The sequence below is a fragment of the Microcaecilia unicolor genome, chromosome 11 (genome assembly GCF_901765095.1).
Source record: "Microcaecilia unicolor chromosome 11, aMicUni1.1, whole genome shotgun sequence".
Taxonomy (NCBI): domain Eukaryota; kingdom Metazoa; phylum Chordata; class Amphibia; order Gymnophiona; family Siphonopidae; genus Microcaecilia; species Microcaecilia unicolor.
The window spans coordinates 177,292,450-177,309,440 of NC_044041.1; the positions used below are offsets into that span (position 1 = coordinate 177,292,450).

Genomic DNA, 16,991 nt, shown 5'->3' on the forward strand with positions numbered 1-16,991 from the left:
ATAATACAGCTTGCGAGACTGATCACAAGTTCCATTGTTCATATGCCACAGGAGTTACAAACCCGAAGTACTAAGTTACTACTACTACTACTATTTAGCATTTCTATAGCGCTACAAGGCGTACGCAGTGCTGCACAAACATAGAAGAAAGACAGTCCCTGCTCAAAGAGCTTACAATCTAATAGACAAAAAATAAAGTAAGCAAATCAAATCAAATTAATGTGACGGGAAGGAAGAGAGGAGGGTAGGTGGAGGCGAGTGGTTACAAGTGGTTACGAGTCAAAAGCAATGTTAAAGAGGTGGGCTTTCAGTCTAGATTTAAAGGTGGCCAAGGATGGGGCAAGACGAAGGGGCTCAGGAAGTTTATTCCAGGCATAGGGTGCAGCGAGACAGAAGGCACAAAGTCTGGCGTTGGCAGTAGTGGAGAAGGGAACAGATAAGAAGGATTTATCCATGGAGCGGAGTGCACAGGAAGGGGTGTAGGGAAGGACGAGTGTGGAGAGATACTGGGGAGCAGCAGAGTGAGTACATTTATAGGTTAGTAGAAGAAGTTTGAACAGGATGCGAAAACGGATAGGGAGCCAGTGAAGCGACTTGAGGAGAGGGGTAGTATGAGTAAAGCGACCCTGGCGGAAGACGAGACGGGCAGCAGAGTTTTGAACTGATTGGAGAGGGGAGAGGTGACTAAGTGGGAGGCCAGCAAGAAGCAGATTGCAGTAGTCTAAACGAGAGGTGACAAGGATGTGGATGAGGGTTTTGGTAGAGTGCTCGGAAAGAAAGGGGTGGATTTTACGGATGTTGTAAAGAAAGAAACGACAGGTCTTGGCGATCTGCTGGATATGAGCAGAGAAGGAGAGAGAAGAGTCAAAGATGACCCCAAGGTTTCGAGCTGAGGAGACAGGGAGAATGAGAGAGCCATCAACAGAAATAGAAAACGGGGGGAGCGGGGAGGTGGGTTTGATGACTTCCACATTAAATCAAGCAGTGAAAAATGTGATATTTTACCTCAGCTTTGTAACTACCCTCCTTAATGAAACCTATAACAGCACCCAAACAAGACAAGTAAGAGAGAACCAAGAACACCTTTTGTCCTCCTTCCTCGAGGAAACAATTAACATCCTTTGCTGATGCAGGAACAATAACAGATACATCATAGTTCAGTTCCTAATGACCGGAACAGTCCAGTCCATTACTGGGTAGTGGACTTAGATTCACAGAGATCAATGTTCAAAAGCTCTTACGTGGTCGGCAACGGTGCCAACTGCACCACTGCTTAACTTTTAAAAATCTGTGCCGCTTTCACGGATAATTCTTGATGTAGAGATTTTTATGTAGCCAAAGAAACCTATGCAAAATGGGGGTGGGGTGGGCAGGATTTGGGGTATCTAGAAGAGGTATACGCCTATGTGATGATATTCAGCTGCTAAATGTAAAAGTTGTCCTTCCGATTTTTAAACACAGTCCGCCTTGACAGCTAGAAGAAGTTATCCGCATGCGGATACCTAGATAACTCTCCAGACAAGATAGGAAGTTACTTTGCTGTCTTAACTATAGCTATCCTAACTTGCCCAGGTGGTTATGCAGGTACCAGTTCTGAATATTGGTGGTAGGTAGCTGGATAAATTCTGGCTCTATTTTAGCTCTGAAATAGTACTGAGGCAGTTAGACATGATTTTCAGCAGCTGAAAAATCACTGACTGGGCCTGGTGAACACTAGTTATCTAGGTAGAAAATGCTGCTGCCTGGATAACTAGCTTTGAATAGGAGCCCTATGTAGTCAGTGCCATAGCCTTACAGCCAATTTTGGATGGACCTGAGGCTCAGGATTCCTGAGCCGAAAGTGGATGGGCATGAAATTTTCTCTCTGCCCACTGCCCGCCCTCCCCTGCACACCAACTCAAAATATAAATACCTTAGCTAGCAGTCAACAACAACATCCCTGAGCTGCTGATGCCAGTAACCTATACATGCATGAAAACATGCTCGTGCCGGTAGCAAAGAGATGCTGCTGTGACTGCCAAGCTTGGTAGAAAGGAGTGCTGGCTGCCTTCAGAGGAGGTCCTTAGCTGGCAGGGTTTGGGGATCCTTGCCATACTGGCTATAGCAAGGGTCAGGGCTCGTGTTAGACATGCTGGGGCACAGGGCAGAAATTAAGAAGGGCCCCTCCGAAGGGACACCACCTTGTAAGTGGTGGAGGGGCTTCCGTGTTTCATTGACTCAGAGGGCTATGCTGAAGGGTTACCCATATCAGACAGGCCTCTGAGGAGAAACCAGACAAAGAGTGTCCAAAACTGGAGGATCCAAGATGGCATCGAGGGAGGATGTACGTTAATTGAGTTCCCGTTTTACACTAGAATACCTGAAGAAGTAGGCGCGCTCCCCAGAGAATGAGGAAGAAGAAAGGCAAAGCCGTGGTGTTGTCCTCCTCGAACACGGCTGGGGTTCCCACCACTTCTCAGTTTACTTTGGAGAGATTCGGGGTCATAACGTCGGGGATATCGGTTCCTGCTTCGGGGAACAGCAAGGCTTTATTGCCGAATCTCAGTGGAGAGGGAGTGACTTTGAGTCCCCCTGTTGGCATGACCTCTCCAAGACCCGGAAACAGTAATGCTTCGCTATGGAGGTCGACAGTGGAAACGCTCGAAGTCGGTTAGAATTTTCACGCGATCCGAGGAGGTCCTGGCGCAGCATTGACTCCGGATAATAAACCAACTGGGGGATTGGAGAGTGAGCACTTCCCCCCGAAGATATCTGGAGCAGTTTCTGTGGAGAAATTGGACCTGGTGAAGCCAAACAATGTCACAATGGACGCACTATGGGAAGTGCTGCAGAGTGTGAATAACTCTCTTCTTCAGAAGTCAAAATTTTTTTAGGAATAAATATGTGATTATATCAATACTTATCTAACAAAGTGGAAGTCCAAGATAAAAAAATAAAGACTTTGATTTCGGAAATGGTTTCTCTATGAAAATCAGTTAATCTGGTAATGAAGGACAATTATGTTTCTTGTAAAAAATTGGAACTTCTGGAGAACCAATTAAGGAAAAATAACTTGAGAAAGATAAATTTTCCTAAAATACCCTGTATATAGAGTTATATTATTAGTGACTTTTGCCTTTGATTTAGATAGGAACAAAGTTTTGAAATTGTATTTCTGACATATGGCTGATAGTTTTTTTGGGTTCAAAGATAAATATATTTCCTGACATATCAAGGGAATCGCAGACTAGGAGGTGTGAACTCTTGGCTTTTAAGCCAAGAATCATTGCCCTTGGTGGGACCTTCCTAGAGCGATTCCTTTGTAAGTGTTTTATTTCCTTATTACTTATTTGTTGAACCCAGGAAATTATAAGAGTTTGTGGAGTTAAAAGAACAGATGAAGAAACCTCTGCAGCAACTTTCTTTTAAGTTACCACTGTACCGGCTGCAATTACCGATTAACCTTCCTCACTCAGAAAATATGAATTGTAATATTAACCATTCTATGTTTTTCTTATTTTCTTTGAGATAGTTTTCCTGATCTTGGATCCCCCAATTGTGGATAATAATGTGGACTAACAAAGATGATATTTTTCCTTAATGTTTGTTTTAATTGATATTTTCTCTTTTCTTTCCCATTTATGTATTGGACATAAATGTAATATAAAATGAATAAATAAAATAATTATAGAAATTAAGGAGGGACCTCCCAATCCCCTCACCTGCCATTACTACCACACACAGACAGACCCTCACCAAATATAGAACAGTGAATCACAAATTAGAAATAAAAACCCTAAGAAATTAAACGTGGCATGTAGTGCAACACTGGAGAAATAAAAATAGAAATGCATTTCATTTTGCACCAAATACAATACAAAGACATCTTCCATGCATATTTCCTAAAACTAACAGTTAATAAATTCAAAATAAAACACATTTGTCTACCTTTGCTGTCTGGACATTCCATTTTTCCATCATGTTGGTCCCAGTTTCTCTTTTCTGCTTCCCTGTCTGTTTTCTACTAATTCTCTTTCCAGTGGCTACTGTCCATTTATTTTTTTTTCTCCTCTCTCCTGTCTCCTCTTGTTCCATTCCCTCACGATATCTGTCTCTGACAAAGTATTCTATGCTTTTTAGCTTTATTTCCTTTTTTTTTCTTGTTAATTACCATGAGTCTGATATTTATTTTGCAGGTGCTGATTGGGGCTAATTGATATTTTCAGTGGAGTTACCCGGTTATTGGTGATAATCAGTCTATTAACCGGGTTACTAATTATCCCATAAAGTTAGGACATCAAAAAGCCAGTGGCTTTTTTTTTAGTTGGATATTCTGTGCCAGTGTCTGGGCTGAATATCTGGGTATAAAGAAGCCATGTTTAAGAAAATACTGACTTTATTTATTTATTTGACTCTGGAAGGTTAAAGTAATGTAGTTGCTATGTTAGCAACTTTAAAGGTTAATAAAAATAAAACAAAGAAAAAGAACAGAAAAATAAGGTGATACCTTTTTAGTTGGATTAACATTACATGTTTTCAGTAGCTTTTCAAAAGCCAGAACCTGCATCAGTTCATGACAATATGAGCAAAAGATGACAATATCAAAATATATAAGCGAAACATAAAGCATTCCAATGAGCATCTCAAGAGGAAAGGCTGTGAGCCAGTGGCGTAGCCAAGGGTGGGCTTGGGTGGGCCCAGACCCACCCACTTTGGGTTCAGGCCCACCCAGTAGCAGCATACCTATGATGTGGCTGGCAGGGATCCCCAAGCCCCACCAGCCGAAAACTCCCAACAAGTGTCCCTCCTGCATACCTTGTAAGTAGCAGATCTTCGCCTGCAGTGAGCAGTGACCTACATACTGCTCGCACCGGCCCCACAGCCTTCCCTCTGATGTATTTCTGCCTAGGCGGAAACAGGAAGCTGCATCAGAGGGAAGGGTGTGGGGCCAACATGAGCAATGTGTATTAGTTGCTGCTCGCTGCTGGTGAAAATCTGCTATTTAAAAGGTATACGGGAGAGGGGGGATGTTTGAGAGACCATAAGGCATGCAGGTGAGAGGAGAGACCAAATCACATGTGGGACGGGGGGAGCATAAAAGGAAAGAACTGTGTAGTTCAGGCTGGCTGACACACTGAACTAAATTCATATCTCCTGACATTAGGAGAAAATATGCTTCAGGTTAATGACTGTCACCGCAGCAGCTGCACGCTAGATGAAATAAATGACTGCTTCATGGAGCAGCTGGTTCAGAAACCAACAAGAAGGGGGGAGCTATTTTAGATCTAGTCCTTAGTGGAGTATAGGAACTGGTACTAGAGGTAGCAGTGTTTGATTATAACGTGATCAAATATGAGTTAATAACTGAAGACACTAAGGGGCCCTTTTACTAAGCCGCGTAGGCACCTACTTTCGCCCAACGCATGTCAATTCGGAGTTACCACCCAGCTACCGCGTGGCCCTTGTGGTGATTTTTATTTTTTACGTGCATCTGCTACGTGCGCCGGAAAATAATTTTTATTTTCTGGCGCTCGGCAGAAACCGTGCGGTAATCATCATTCGGAGAAAATTTTTCTTCACTCAATGTGTAATTAAACTCTGGAATTTGTTGCCAGAGAATGTGGTAAAGGCGGTTAGCTTAGCGGAGTTTTAAAAAGGTTAGGACAGCTTCCTAAAGGAAAGGTCCATAGACCGTTATTAAATGGACTTGGGGAAAATCCACTATTTCTAGGATCAGCAGTATAAAATGCTTTGTACATTTTTGGGATCTTGCCGGGTATTTGTGACCTGGATTGGCCACTGTTGGAAACAGGATGCTGGGCTCGATGGACCTTTGGTCTTTCCCAGTATGGCAATACTTATGTACGCGTGTAGATGATTACCACACGGTTAAAGCATGAGACCTTACTGCTAAGTCAATGCATAGCGGTAAGGTCTCAGACCCAAAATGGATGCGCACCAATTTTTATTTTGCCGCATATTCATTTTCGTCAAAAAATTTTAAAAAGGCATCATTTTACATGCGTGCTGAAAAATGGATCTATGTGCACTCAAAACACGCAGCTACACTAGCGCAGCCCATTTTTCAGCGCACCTTAGTAAAAGGACCCCTAAGGAAATCTACTGTGGCAGCATTTATCTTTTGAAAGGGCAACTAAGATAAAATGAGGAAAATGGTAAAAATATATATACATAAAACTAAAAGGAGCAGCTGCAGTGATTAGGAGTTTAAATCAGGTGTGGTCATTGATTTTAAAAATAACATCTCAGAAGCCCAAACAGTTGTATTCCATGTACTACTACTACTACTACTATTTGACATTTCTAAAGCGCTACTAGGATTACGCAGCACTGTACAATATAACATAGAAGGACAGTCCCTGCTCGAAGAGCTTACAATCTAATGGACAAATGTACAGACAATCAAGTAGTGGCAGTCAATTGGGGCAGTCTAAGGTTAGGTGCCAAAGGCAACATTGAAGAGGTGGGCTTTGAGCAAGGATTTGAAGATGGGTAGGGAGGGGGCTTGGCGTATTAAAAAATGTGGGGAAAAAAGCCAAATTCCTGCCAGCATGGTTAAAATGTGAGGTGTAAGAGGCTATTAAAGCCAAAAGAACATCATTCAAAAAAAATGGAAAAAGGATCTGAATAAAGAAAACAGGAAGCAGCATAAGCACTGACATATCAGATTCAGAAGGCTAAAAGAGAATTTGAAAAGAAGCCTGCAGTAGAAGCAAACACTCATCGTAAAAACTTTTTCAGATACACTAGAAACAGAAAGCATGTGAAGGAATCAGTAGAAACATTAGATCATTAAAGGGTAAAAGTGTCACTCAGGGAGGACAAGGCCATAGTGGAGAGACAAATGAATTTTTTTCTTTGATCTTTACTAAGCAGGATGTAAGGGATCTACCTATGCCAGAAATGGTATTTAAGGGTAACAATACCAAAGAATCGAAACAGATCTTGGAAGATGTAATAAGCCAAATCAACAAGTTAAAGAGTAGTAAATCACCTGGTCTGGATGGTATACACCCAAGTGTACTGAAAGAACTCAAAAATGAAATTGCTGATCTACTATTAGTAAACTGTAAACTGTCAATAAAATCATCCATGGTAACTGAAGTTTGGAAGGTGGCCATTGTAATGGCAATTTTTTAAAAAGGGTTCCAGGGGAAATCTGGGAAATTACAAATCTGTAAGCCTGACATCAATGTCAGGTAAAATGATAGAAGCTATTATAAAGAATAAAATTACTGAACACATAGACAAACATGGGGTAATGGGACAAAGTCAACATGAATTTGGCCAATTGAAATCTTTCATTTCACCAATTTGCTACATTTTTTAAAGGCTTGACTAAACATATTGATAAAGGTGAACTAGTTGATGTAGTGTATCTTGACTGATTTTCAAAAAGCTTTTGGCAAAGTCTTCATGAGAGATCCCTGGGAAAATTTTAAAGCCATGGGATAAGAGGCAAAGTTCTGCTGTGGACTGGGAACTGGTTAAAAAATAGAAAACAGAGAGTAGGGTTAAATTGTCAGTTCTCTCAATGGAGGAAGGGTAAATAGTGGAGTGCCACAGGAATCTGTATTAGGACAAGTGCTTTATAATATATTTATAAATTATCTGAAACTAGAAACAATGACTCAGGAGATATGCAGATGACACAAAAATAATACCAAGTTATTAAATTGCATGTAGACTGTGAAAAATTGCAGAAGGAACTTCCAAGATTGGAAGACTAGGCATCCAAATAGCAGATGAAATTTTAATATGGACAAGTACAAAATGATGCACATTGGGAAGAACAACCCAAATTATAGCTGCATAATACTAGGTTCCACATTAGGAGTCACCACCCCAAAAGTGATCTAAGTATCATCGTGAACAATATATTAAAATCTCTACTCAATGTGGGCAGCAGCCAAAAAAGCAAACAGACTGTTAGGATTTATCAGGAAAGGAATAGAAAATAAAAACAGGAATATTATAATGCCTCTCTATTGCTCCATGAGGTGATCTCACCTTGAATATTGTGTGCAATTCTGGTCACCACATCTCAAAAAAGAAATAGCGGAATTAGAAAAGGTATAGAGAAGGGCAGCCAAAATGCATAAGAAGATAGAACTCCTCTCATATGAGGAAAGGCTTAAGAGGTTAGGGCTCTTCAGCTTGGAGAAGAGAGGGCTGAGGAGTAGAGAATAATGTGGGGACAAATAAAAACGTAAGTATTGCCGTACTGGGACAGACTGAAGGTCCATCAAGCCCAGCATCCTGTTTCAAGAGTGGCTAATCCAGGTCACAAGTACCTGGAAAGATCCCAAAACAGTACAATATATTTTATGCTGTTTATCCTACAAATAAGCAGTGGATTTTCCCCAAGTCGTTGTAATAATGGCTTATGGACTTTTCTTTTAGGAAGCTATCCAAACCTTTTTTAAACCCCGCTAAGCTAACTGCTTTTACCACATTCTCTGACAACGAATTCCAGAGTTTAATTACACATTCAAAAATATTTTCTCTGATTTGTTTAAAATGTACGACTTTGTAGCTTCATTGCGTATCCCCTAGTCCTAGTATTTATGGACCGAGTAAACAAGTGTTTCACATCTACCCATTCCATTCCACTCATTATTTTATAGACCTCTATCATATCTCCCCTGAGCTGTCTCTTCTCCAAGCTAAAGAGTCCGAGCCACTTTAGCCTATCCTCATAGGGAAGTCGTCCCATCCCCTTTATCATTTTTCTTGCCCTTCTCTGTAACTTTTTCTAATTCCACTATATCTTTTTTGAGATGCAGTGACCAGAATGGCACACAATATTCAAGGTGCGGTCGCACCATGAAGCCATACAAAGGCATTATAACGTCCTCATTTTTGTTTTCCATTCCTTTTCTTAATAATACCTAACATTCTATTTGCTTTCTTAGCCTCCGCCGCACACTGAGCAGAGGGTTTCAATGTATCATCAACAATAACACCTAGATCCCTTTCCTGGTTGGTGACATCTAATGTGGAACCTTGCATTACAAAGCTATAATTCGGGTTCCTCTTTCCCATATGCATCACTTTGCATTTGCTCACATTAAACATCATCTGCCATTTGGATGCTCAGTCTCCCAGTCTCGTATGGTCCTCTTGTAATTGTTCACAATCCTCTTGCGATTTAACAACTTTGAATAACTTTGTGTTGTCAGCAAATGTAATTACCTCACTAGTTCCTCCCATCTCTGGATCATATATAAATAGGTTAAAAAGCAGAGGTCCCAGCACCGACCCCTGAGGAACACCACTATCTACCCTTCTCCATTGAGAATGCTGACCAATTAACCCTACTCTTCGTTTCTATCTTTTAACCAGTTTTTAATCCACAATAGAACATTACCTCCTATCCCATGACTCTCCAATTTCCTCTGGAGTCTTTCATGAGGTACTTTGTCAAATGCCTTTTGAAAATCCAGATGCACAATATCGACCTGCTCACCTTTATCCACATGTTTGTTCACCCCTTCAAAGAAATGTAGTAGATTGGTGAGGCAAGATTTCCCTTCCCTAAATCCATGTTGGCTTTGTCTCATTTATAAATGCTTTAGAATATGTCTGTAATTGTGTTCTTTATAATAGTCTCTACCATTTTGTCCAGCAAAGTTTGTCCCTATCCCCACACCATCCCTACAAGCTCAAACTTCATACCCCCCCCCCCCCCCCCATCCTTGCAACAGTATAAAATTTCATTTGTACAAAAAGCAAGTGATTGTCTTTCATTTAAGATGATGGAGCTAATGTGGTGGAGTCTGAGTTTGAGAGGACTGAATGAGGATGGATTCAAAGCTAGCAGGGATGGGGATGGGGACAGACTTTGTCCCTGTGTCATTCATTACTAAGCAGGATCATAGGAGCCAACTTTTCAAAATTATTGGGGGTGCTAAGCCCAATGGAAATAACCCCTCCCTGGATACATACAAGGAATTTTCTCAATAATGGGGGTGCTCAAGCACCCACAGAGTCGGCTCCAATGAGCAGGATAAGGTAGAGGTCTACAAAATCCTGCTTATATCCCTGGGCATAAACAGCATAGAATCTTGCTGCTTCTTTGGATTCTACCATGCACTTATGACTTGGATTTGTCATTATGAAAGCAGGATACTGGGCTAGATGGACTTTCTCCAAATGTTTTAGTTTTGATCATAGCAGAGAGAGGGAGCAAAGTCCAAATAGCAAAAGAAAAAGTACCAAAAGCCTTCAAAAAAGGAACAAAAACCTTTAATCATATACGTTGATTAACAATCTTAGGGTGGACCCAACACGGTCCGTGTTTCGTCGCGAAGCGCCTGCGTCAGGGGTCACAACGTGTACCTGAAAATATACCGCAATATTGTAAAGCTCAATGCTGGCTCCACGATTGAAGGAGAGCGTTTTTTTCACTAAAATATATCTCCACTTGATTTCATGCAAAGGGACAACACGGTGTTGCAGTATATTACTTCTGAGAATAGCATTGAGCTTTACAATATTGTTCCTTTTTTTGAAGGCTTTCGGTACTTTTGCTATTTAGTTTTGCTCATACCATAACAGGAATGTGGAGTATGATCTCAGTCTCTCAAATTTACTGTTAACACTCGCCATGGCACTTGTATTGTGCCAGAGTTTCTTTCTGGAGCTCATAAGATGTAACGTGTATAGGCAACTGATCCAGGTGCGCTTGGAAGTTCTTTCTGATCAAGCCTGCGGCACCTGTGATATGACCTGTACGGGTAATTCTTATGTTCTTATCCATGCCTCTGAGCACCTCAGTGCTTTAACCTGAATCGCTGCCATGGCTGTGACAGCAGGGGCCATACAAGGATCCTACAGCTAAAAAGTAAGTCAGTATTCTTCATCAATCATGTCAAAAGAGCAGCAGCCACAACTAACTAACTAACTAGAGTCTGGAAGCACAAAGATAAAAAGCAGGGACAAGGGAAGAGGTGGGCAGCTTGGTTTTTACTGTACCTCTTGCTGTCTTTTCGATTCATGTTGAACTCTGAGGTTAGCCAGTCCTCACTTCACCTCACCCTGCAGACTCCATTCCGTGTTCCGCTGTTCTCAGATTCTCCACTGGCCTCAGGTGATCCTAGTTTTGGGTTGTTTTTTTTTTAAATGTTGAAAAATCTCTCTCTTAGAAAAAAAAAAAAAAGAACGTCCATTTGAAAGAGAAAGCAAAGCTGGCACCATGAAAGTTAAAGCTCTGCCTGTAGTTTAAATTGCTCAGGGCTCAGCTAAGAGGAACTGTCTGGGGCTTTTTTTTTTTCTTCTTCTTCTTCTTCTGATCTGTGACAAAGAGGAACTTGGTTTCCTTGTGGTGTCAGGACACAACATACAGGGTTTGTGAGTGTGTATGCGAAACACATGCTAGGGGTGACCGGCTAGTCCTGGTCTGTTAGAAAACCTGGTGCTCCAGTCCTGGTTTTAGCATCTCCTCACCGCCAGGATGGTCTTGTAGTTCCTGCTTAGGATAATCAGTCTTCTTTTTTTTTTTTTTTTAGTTCAAACATTTTATTGAATTTTTATAGCAAACAAACTATAACTGAGGACAGCTATTTCAAATAATACAACAGAATTATATCATTGTAAGAAAGAAATAAATACTACAGTCATAATCGGTTTATAATTAATAGAAAAACAATCATAATGCCCATTGATGTTAGAGTACATTTTAAGGGGCTCATTTTTTGAAACAGAAATACATCCACAAAGCAGGAGAAGGACTTTTCTTTTCTGGTCCTAAAAGTCCAAATCGCCATTTTTGAAACCCATTTTTAAAATGTTATTCTATACAGTTCATCTGTAGTACATCCAAATCACAAGAGGACTTGTTGAGGCATATTGGGGTGTTCCCAAAATTTGGATGTTTTTCTGCCATAATGGAACAAAGCAAAAAATGTCCAGGGCTAAAAAAAAATAGATGTTTTGATCTAGACCTGTTTCAATCCCAACTAAGTCACAAAAAGGTGACCTAAGTGACCAGATGACCACTAGAGGGATTACTAGCACCCTTACCACCTCACTAGTCGCTGACCCCCCTCCCATTCCCCAAAGATGTAAAAGAAACAGTACATATCAGTTTCTATGACAGCTTCAGATGTAATGGCCCGGCCTATTAGAGCAGCAAGCAGGTCCCTGGTGTAGCCTAGTGGTCAGTGCACTGCACTGTGCAGAAGGGGGACCAAGGCCCATATTCCACTTCTAACTGGTACGCTTGTGGTGGAAAGTGCAAACCCTCCAAATTCCACCAAAAAACTACTGTACCCACATATAGGTGACACCTGCAGACATAAGGTAAATTGTAGTGATGTACAGTTGAGTACAGTAGGTTTTTGATAGGTTTTGGAGGGTTCATCCTACAATATAAGGGGGTAACAGTGAGATGTGTACCTGGGACCTTTTATGTGAAGTCCACAATTGCACCCTTTAGGATGCCCCGCTACTCTGCTGAGATGTCTGTGTGGCCAGTCTACTAAGAATGCTGGCTCATAAATTTTGGAATGCCCACGAAATGCCCATGTCCCTGCCCATAACCACGCCCCTTTTGGGCTGCACGCATTACAATGTAGGTGCTCTGTGTTAAAGAATACGCTTAGTGAGTTGTGCATGTAAATTCTAATTATTGCTAATTATTGCTCGTTAAAGTGCTATTAAAAACACTGATCAGCTTGTTAAGCCAATTATGTTACGTTCGTTGTTATAGAATATGCTTGGATTTTGGATTTTGCGGAACACTAGGCACAATATATAGAATCTGGGGAAAACATCTACAAAATGTTTAGGAAATGACAATTTTCAAAACAAAAAGAGATATTTTTCAGGTTCAAAAATCACTATGGAGCTCATTTTCGAAAGAGGACGTCCATCTTTCGACATAAATTGGAAGATGGACGTCCTTCTCCCAGAGACGTCCAAATCAATATAATCGAAACCCGATTTTGGATGGCTCCGACTGCAGTCCACCTCAAGGACGTCCAAATTTCAAGGGGGCGTGTTGGAGACATAGCGAAGGCGGGACTTGGGCGTGCAAGTCCCGCCTTCGCTATGTCTTTGACCCATAATCAAGAAAAGCAAGGACGTCCCTGACGAACACTTGGACGTTTTCACCAGGATGTGTATTTTTTAAGAATAAGGCACAAAAAGGTGCCCAAAATGACCAGATGACCACCAGAGAGAATCAGGGATGACCTCCCATTACTCCCCCAGTGGGCACTAACCCCCTCCCACCCTAAAAAACATCTTTAAAAATATGTCGTGCCAGCCTCAGATGTCATACTCAGGTCCATGACAGCGCATGAAGATTCCAGGAGCAGTTTTAGTGAGTACTGCAGTGCACTTCAGAAAGGCAGGCAGGCCCACACACCCCCTACCTGTTACATTTGTGGAGGAAACAGCAAGCTCTCCAAAACCCACCACAAACCCACTGTACCCTTATATAGGTGCCCCCCATTCAGCCGTAAGGGCTATGGTAGTGGTGTACAGTTGTGGGTAGTGGGTTTTGGGGGGCTCATCACACAAGGTAAGGGAGCTATGTTCCTGGGAGCATTTTACGAAGTCCACTGCAGTGCCCCCTAGGGTGCCAGGTTGGTGTCCTGGCTTGTCAGGGGGACCAGTGCACTACAAATGCTGGCTCCTCCCACCTCCAAATGGCTTGCATTTGGATGTTTTTGACATGGACGTCTTTGGTTTCGAAAATCGCCAAAAGTCAGAAACGTCCATGTCTAGGGACATCCAAATCTAGGGACGTCCAAATTTAAGGATTTGGACGTCTCTGATGGTATTTTCGAAATGAAAGATGGACGTCCATCTTTTTTCGAAAATATGGTTTTCCCCGCCCATGGATTTGGACATTTTGCAAGGACGTCCAAATCGCAACTTGGACGTTTCTTTCAAAAATACCCCTCTGTGTTCATCACTTGATTTTTGGATGTTTTCAGCAAAACGTCCAAAATTGGATTAAGACATCATATCAAAAATGCTCCTTCATATCCATGAAAGCTAAGTTTCAAAAGGTTTCCATATCTTACAAACTTTATGGTATCTATTTTTTTTCTGCAGCCTTAAGTTCCTATTTATAGATAAGACAAATTGTATGCCACCAAAAGATATCATTCAGAGTTGTAGCAGTCTTCCAACAACCAAGAATCATTTAGAGCCCTGTCTACTAAGCCGTACTGTAGGCACGCTAGCATTTTTAGCACGGGCTAATGCTAGAGACAAATAGGAATACATGGGTGTTTCTAGCTTTAGCGTGCGCTAAAAACACTAGCGCGTCTTAGTAAACAGGGCCCTTAGATTGCAAGCGCAATTAATATGTCAAATAAGGATTGTTGGGTATCATCTAGTTGAAAAGAAGGATGTGCTGAACGTAGGATGATGATGGATAGCAAAATTTAACTGTTGATTTTTGCAATTTATTTAGATAATTCACCTATATCTTTTGCCAGAAAGTATTAATACATGAGCAGTCGAAGATCATATGAGCTAAGGTGCCGTCATTTTGTTTACAATACCAGCAAAATTTGGCAATGTTCGCCCTCCGTTTTCTAACCGGCATCCATAATGCCCTATGGGCTAGAAAACATAGAGATCGGGATAGGCTAACTGATTGTGTAAGTCTGTTGACCTTAGACCAAAAGTATTCCGTTTGATCAGTAATTTCCAGATCTTGTTCCCAGACTCCTGTAAGTACAAGATGTGCACGAAAAGAGAAATTATTAAGAATTTTGTAGAGGGGTGAGACAAACTTGCCTTGCATTAATAGGATTTTTTTTACTTAGATCACAGAGCGATGGTAAGCCCAACACAGGCTTACCGCTCGCTCTTCCGGGACTACTGCTGGCTCAACATGGCTGCCAGCAGTAGTCCCACCCTGGGCGCACGTCATTTCTGGGGGAAAAAGAAATACCCTGGAAATGGCTTGCGTGGTGATAACCCTGTAGTAATCAGCAGTGGCGGTCCTAGGTTGGCTGACACCCGGGGCGGATCACCGATGCGCCCCCCCCCCCCGATGCAGTGTGCCCCACCCCCAGTGAAATTACACCCCCCCCCCCCCGGGTGCAGCACGAACCCCCTGGGTGCATTTTTACCTGCTGGGGGGGGGGGGGTGCAGCGCGCCTGTCGGCTCCGAGTCCACTCGTTCCCTGCTGCTCCCTCTGCCCCGGAACAGGAAGTAACCTATTCCGCTCAGAGGGAGCAGCAGGAAGGGAACGAGCGGACTCGGCAAACAGGCGCACGGCCCCCCCCAGCGGCGTGCACCCGGGGCGGACCACCCCCACTGCCCCCCCCCCTTGGTACGCCACTGGTAATCAGGCATCGCTGCATGCTGCCCGGTTACTGCCCTTATCACCACCTCGATGGGTGATGGTAAGGGCTCCCTACCACATGGCCACGCAGTAAGAGTTATTTCAGCACGTAGCCATTTTTTTAAGCTTTTAACAGCTGCAGGCAAAATGGCCCTGGTGCACGGGAAAAACAGTATCCGCCGCTAGCGCAGGACCTTTTTTCCCACAGCTTGGTCAAAGGACCCCAAATAGAAGAGGTTTCTTGTAAGTTTTCAACATTTATGGCGCTCTTTTTATTGTTTCTATAAGGCGTAGCCAATTAAAATATTGATTTATAGGTTATATTTTTTTGCAAAAGTTCTTCAAAAGAGTAAAAGATATGGTTAGAGCAAAGGTGTTTCAAAGACCAAATACCATGAGAATGCCAAAGGGGCCAAAACATAATTGAGCGATCAACGTTAAATTTGGGAGTATACCAAAGCTGCATATTGAGGGCGTTCCAACAACCAATTTTTTTTTGACATTTGTCTAATAATAGTAAGACTTTATGAGTGTCTAATAATAGTTTACAGTCTATGACCTTGGGAGGTATTATACAAATTGTGAGTAAATGTAAAGTAAGTGGAGATAACATTTCCTGTTCAAGTTGCAACTATAGAAATTCTTGTTCTTGAAGCGCATCTGATGTTAATCAGTAGATAGGATGATCAGACTTAAAAGTCAGTGACTGCTGTGAGATAAAACCCAAAACGGGCACTTGAATAAGAGAGAGAGAGAGAGAGGAGAGAGGAAAGAGGAGAGAGGAAAGAGGAAAGAGAGGAGAGAGGAAAGAGAGGAGAGAGAGAGGAGAGAGGAGAGAGAGGAGAGAGGAGAGAGAGAGGAATGAGAGGAGAGAGGAAAGAGAGGAGAGAGGAGAGAGGGGAGAGAGAGGAGAGAGAGAGGAGAGAGTAGAGAGGAGAGAGGAAAGAGGAGAGAGGCGAGAGGAGAGAGGAAAGAGGAGAGAGGAAAGAGGAGAGAGGAGAGAGGAAAGAGGAGAGAGGCGAGAGGAGAGAGGAAAGAGGAGAGAGGAAAGAGGAGAGAGGAGAGAGGAAAGAGAGGAGAGAGAGAGGAGAGAGGAGAGAGAGGAGAGAGGAGAGAGAGAGGAAAGAGAGGAGAGAGGAGAGAGGAAAGAGGAGAGAGGAGAGAGAGGAAAGAGAGGAGAGAGAGGAGAGAGGAAAGAGGAGAGAGGAAAGAGAGGAGAGAGGAAAGAGAGGAGAGAGAGAGAGGAGAGAGGAAAGAGGAGCGAGGATAGAGGGGAGAGAGAGGAGAGAGGAAAGATGAGAGAGGAGAGAGGAAAGAGGAAAGAGGAGAGAGGAGAGAGAGAGAGGAAAGAGGAGAGAGGAGAGAGGAAAGAGAGGAGAGAGGGGAGAGGGAGGGAGAGAGAGAGAGAGAGAGAGAGAGAGAGAGAGAGAGAGAGAGTGTATGTTTGTGTCTGTGTGTCTGTGTGAGTGTGTGTGTGTGTGTGTGTGTAGTTAACTATCAGGCCGATATTTTGTGGGCCCAAAGCTGCTTAAAGATGTACAAATAATTTATCCAGATGTTGTTATGTGGCTATCGCTTGACTACAGCAATTATACTGATCCAGTCAATATTCAGCCAGTGACAGATCGTGTTTTTTAAAAGCCCTGGCCATTGTCGGCTAAATTAGACCCTGATATT

The 16,991-nt window shown here is 42.4% G+C and overlaps 1 protein-coding gene across 1 annotated transcript in view; it reads right to left on the bottom strand.

The window, feature by feature from the left end:
• RASGRP4 (RAS guanyl releasing protein 4) overlaps nucleotides 1-11,182 on the bottom strand; it is a 68,722-nt gene extending 57,540 nt beyond the window's left edge. The window contains exon 1 of the mRNA XM_030218670.1: nucleotides 10,978-11,182. Within this exon, the coding sequence (XP_030074530.1) occupies nucleotides 10,978-11,000 (23 nt within the window). The 5' untranslated portion in view covers nucleotides 11,001-11,182. The remainder of the gene's footprint in view (nucleotides 1-10,977) is intronic.
• Between the last annotated feature and the right edge of the window lie 5,809 nt (nucleotides 11,183-16,991).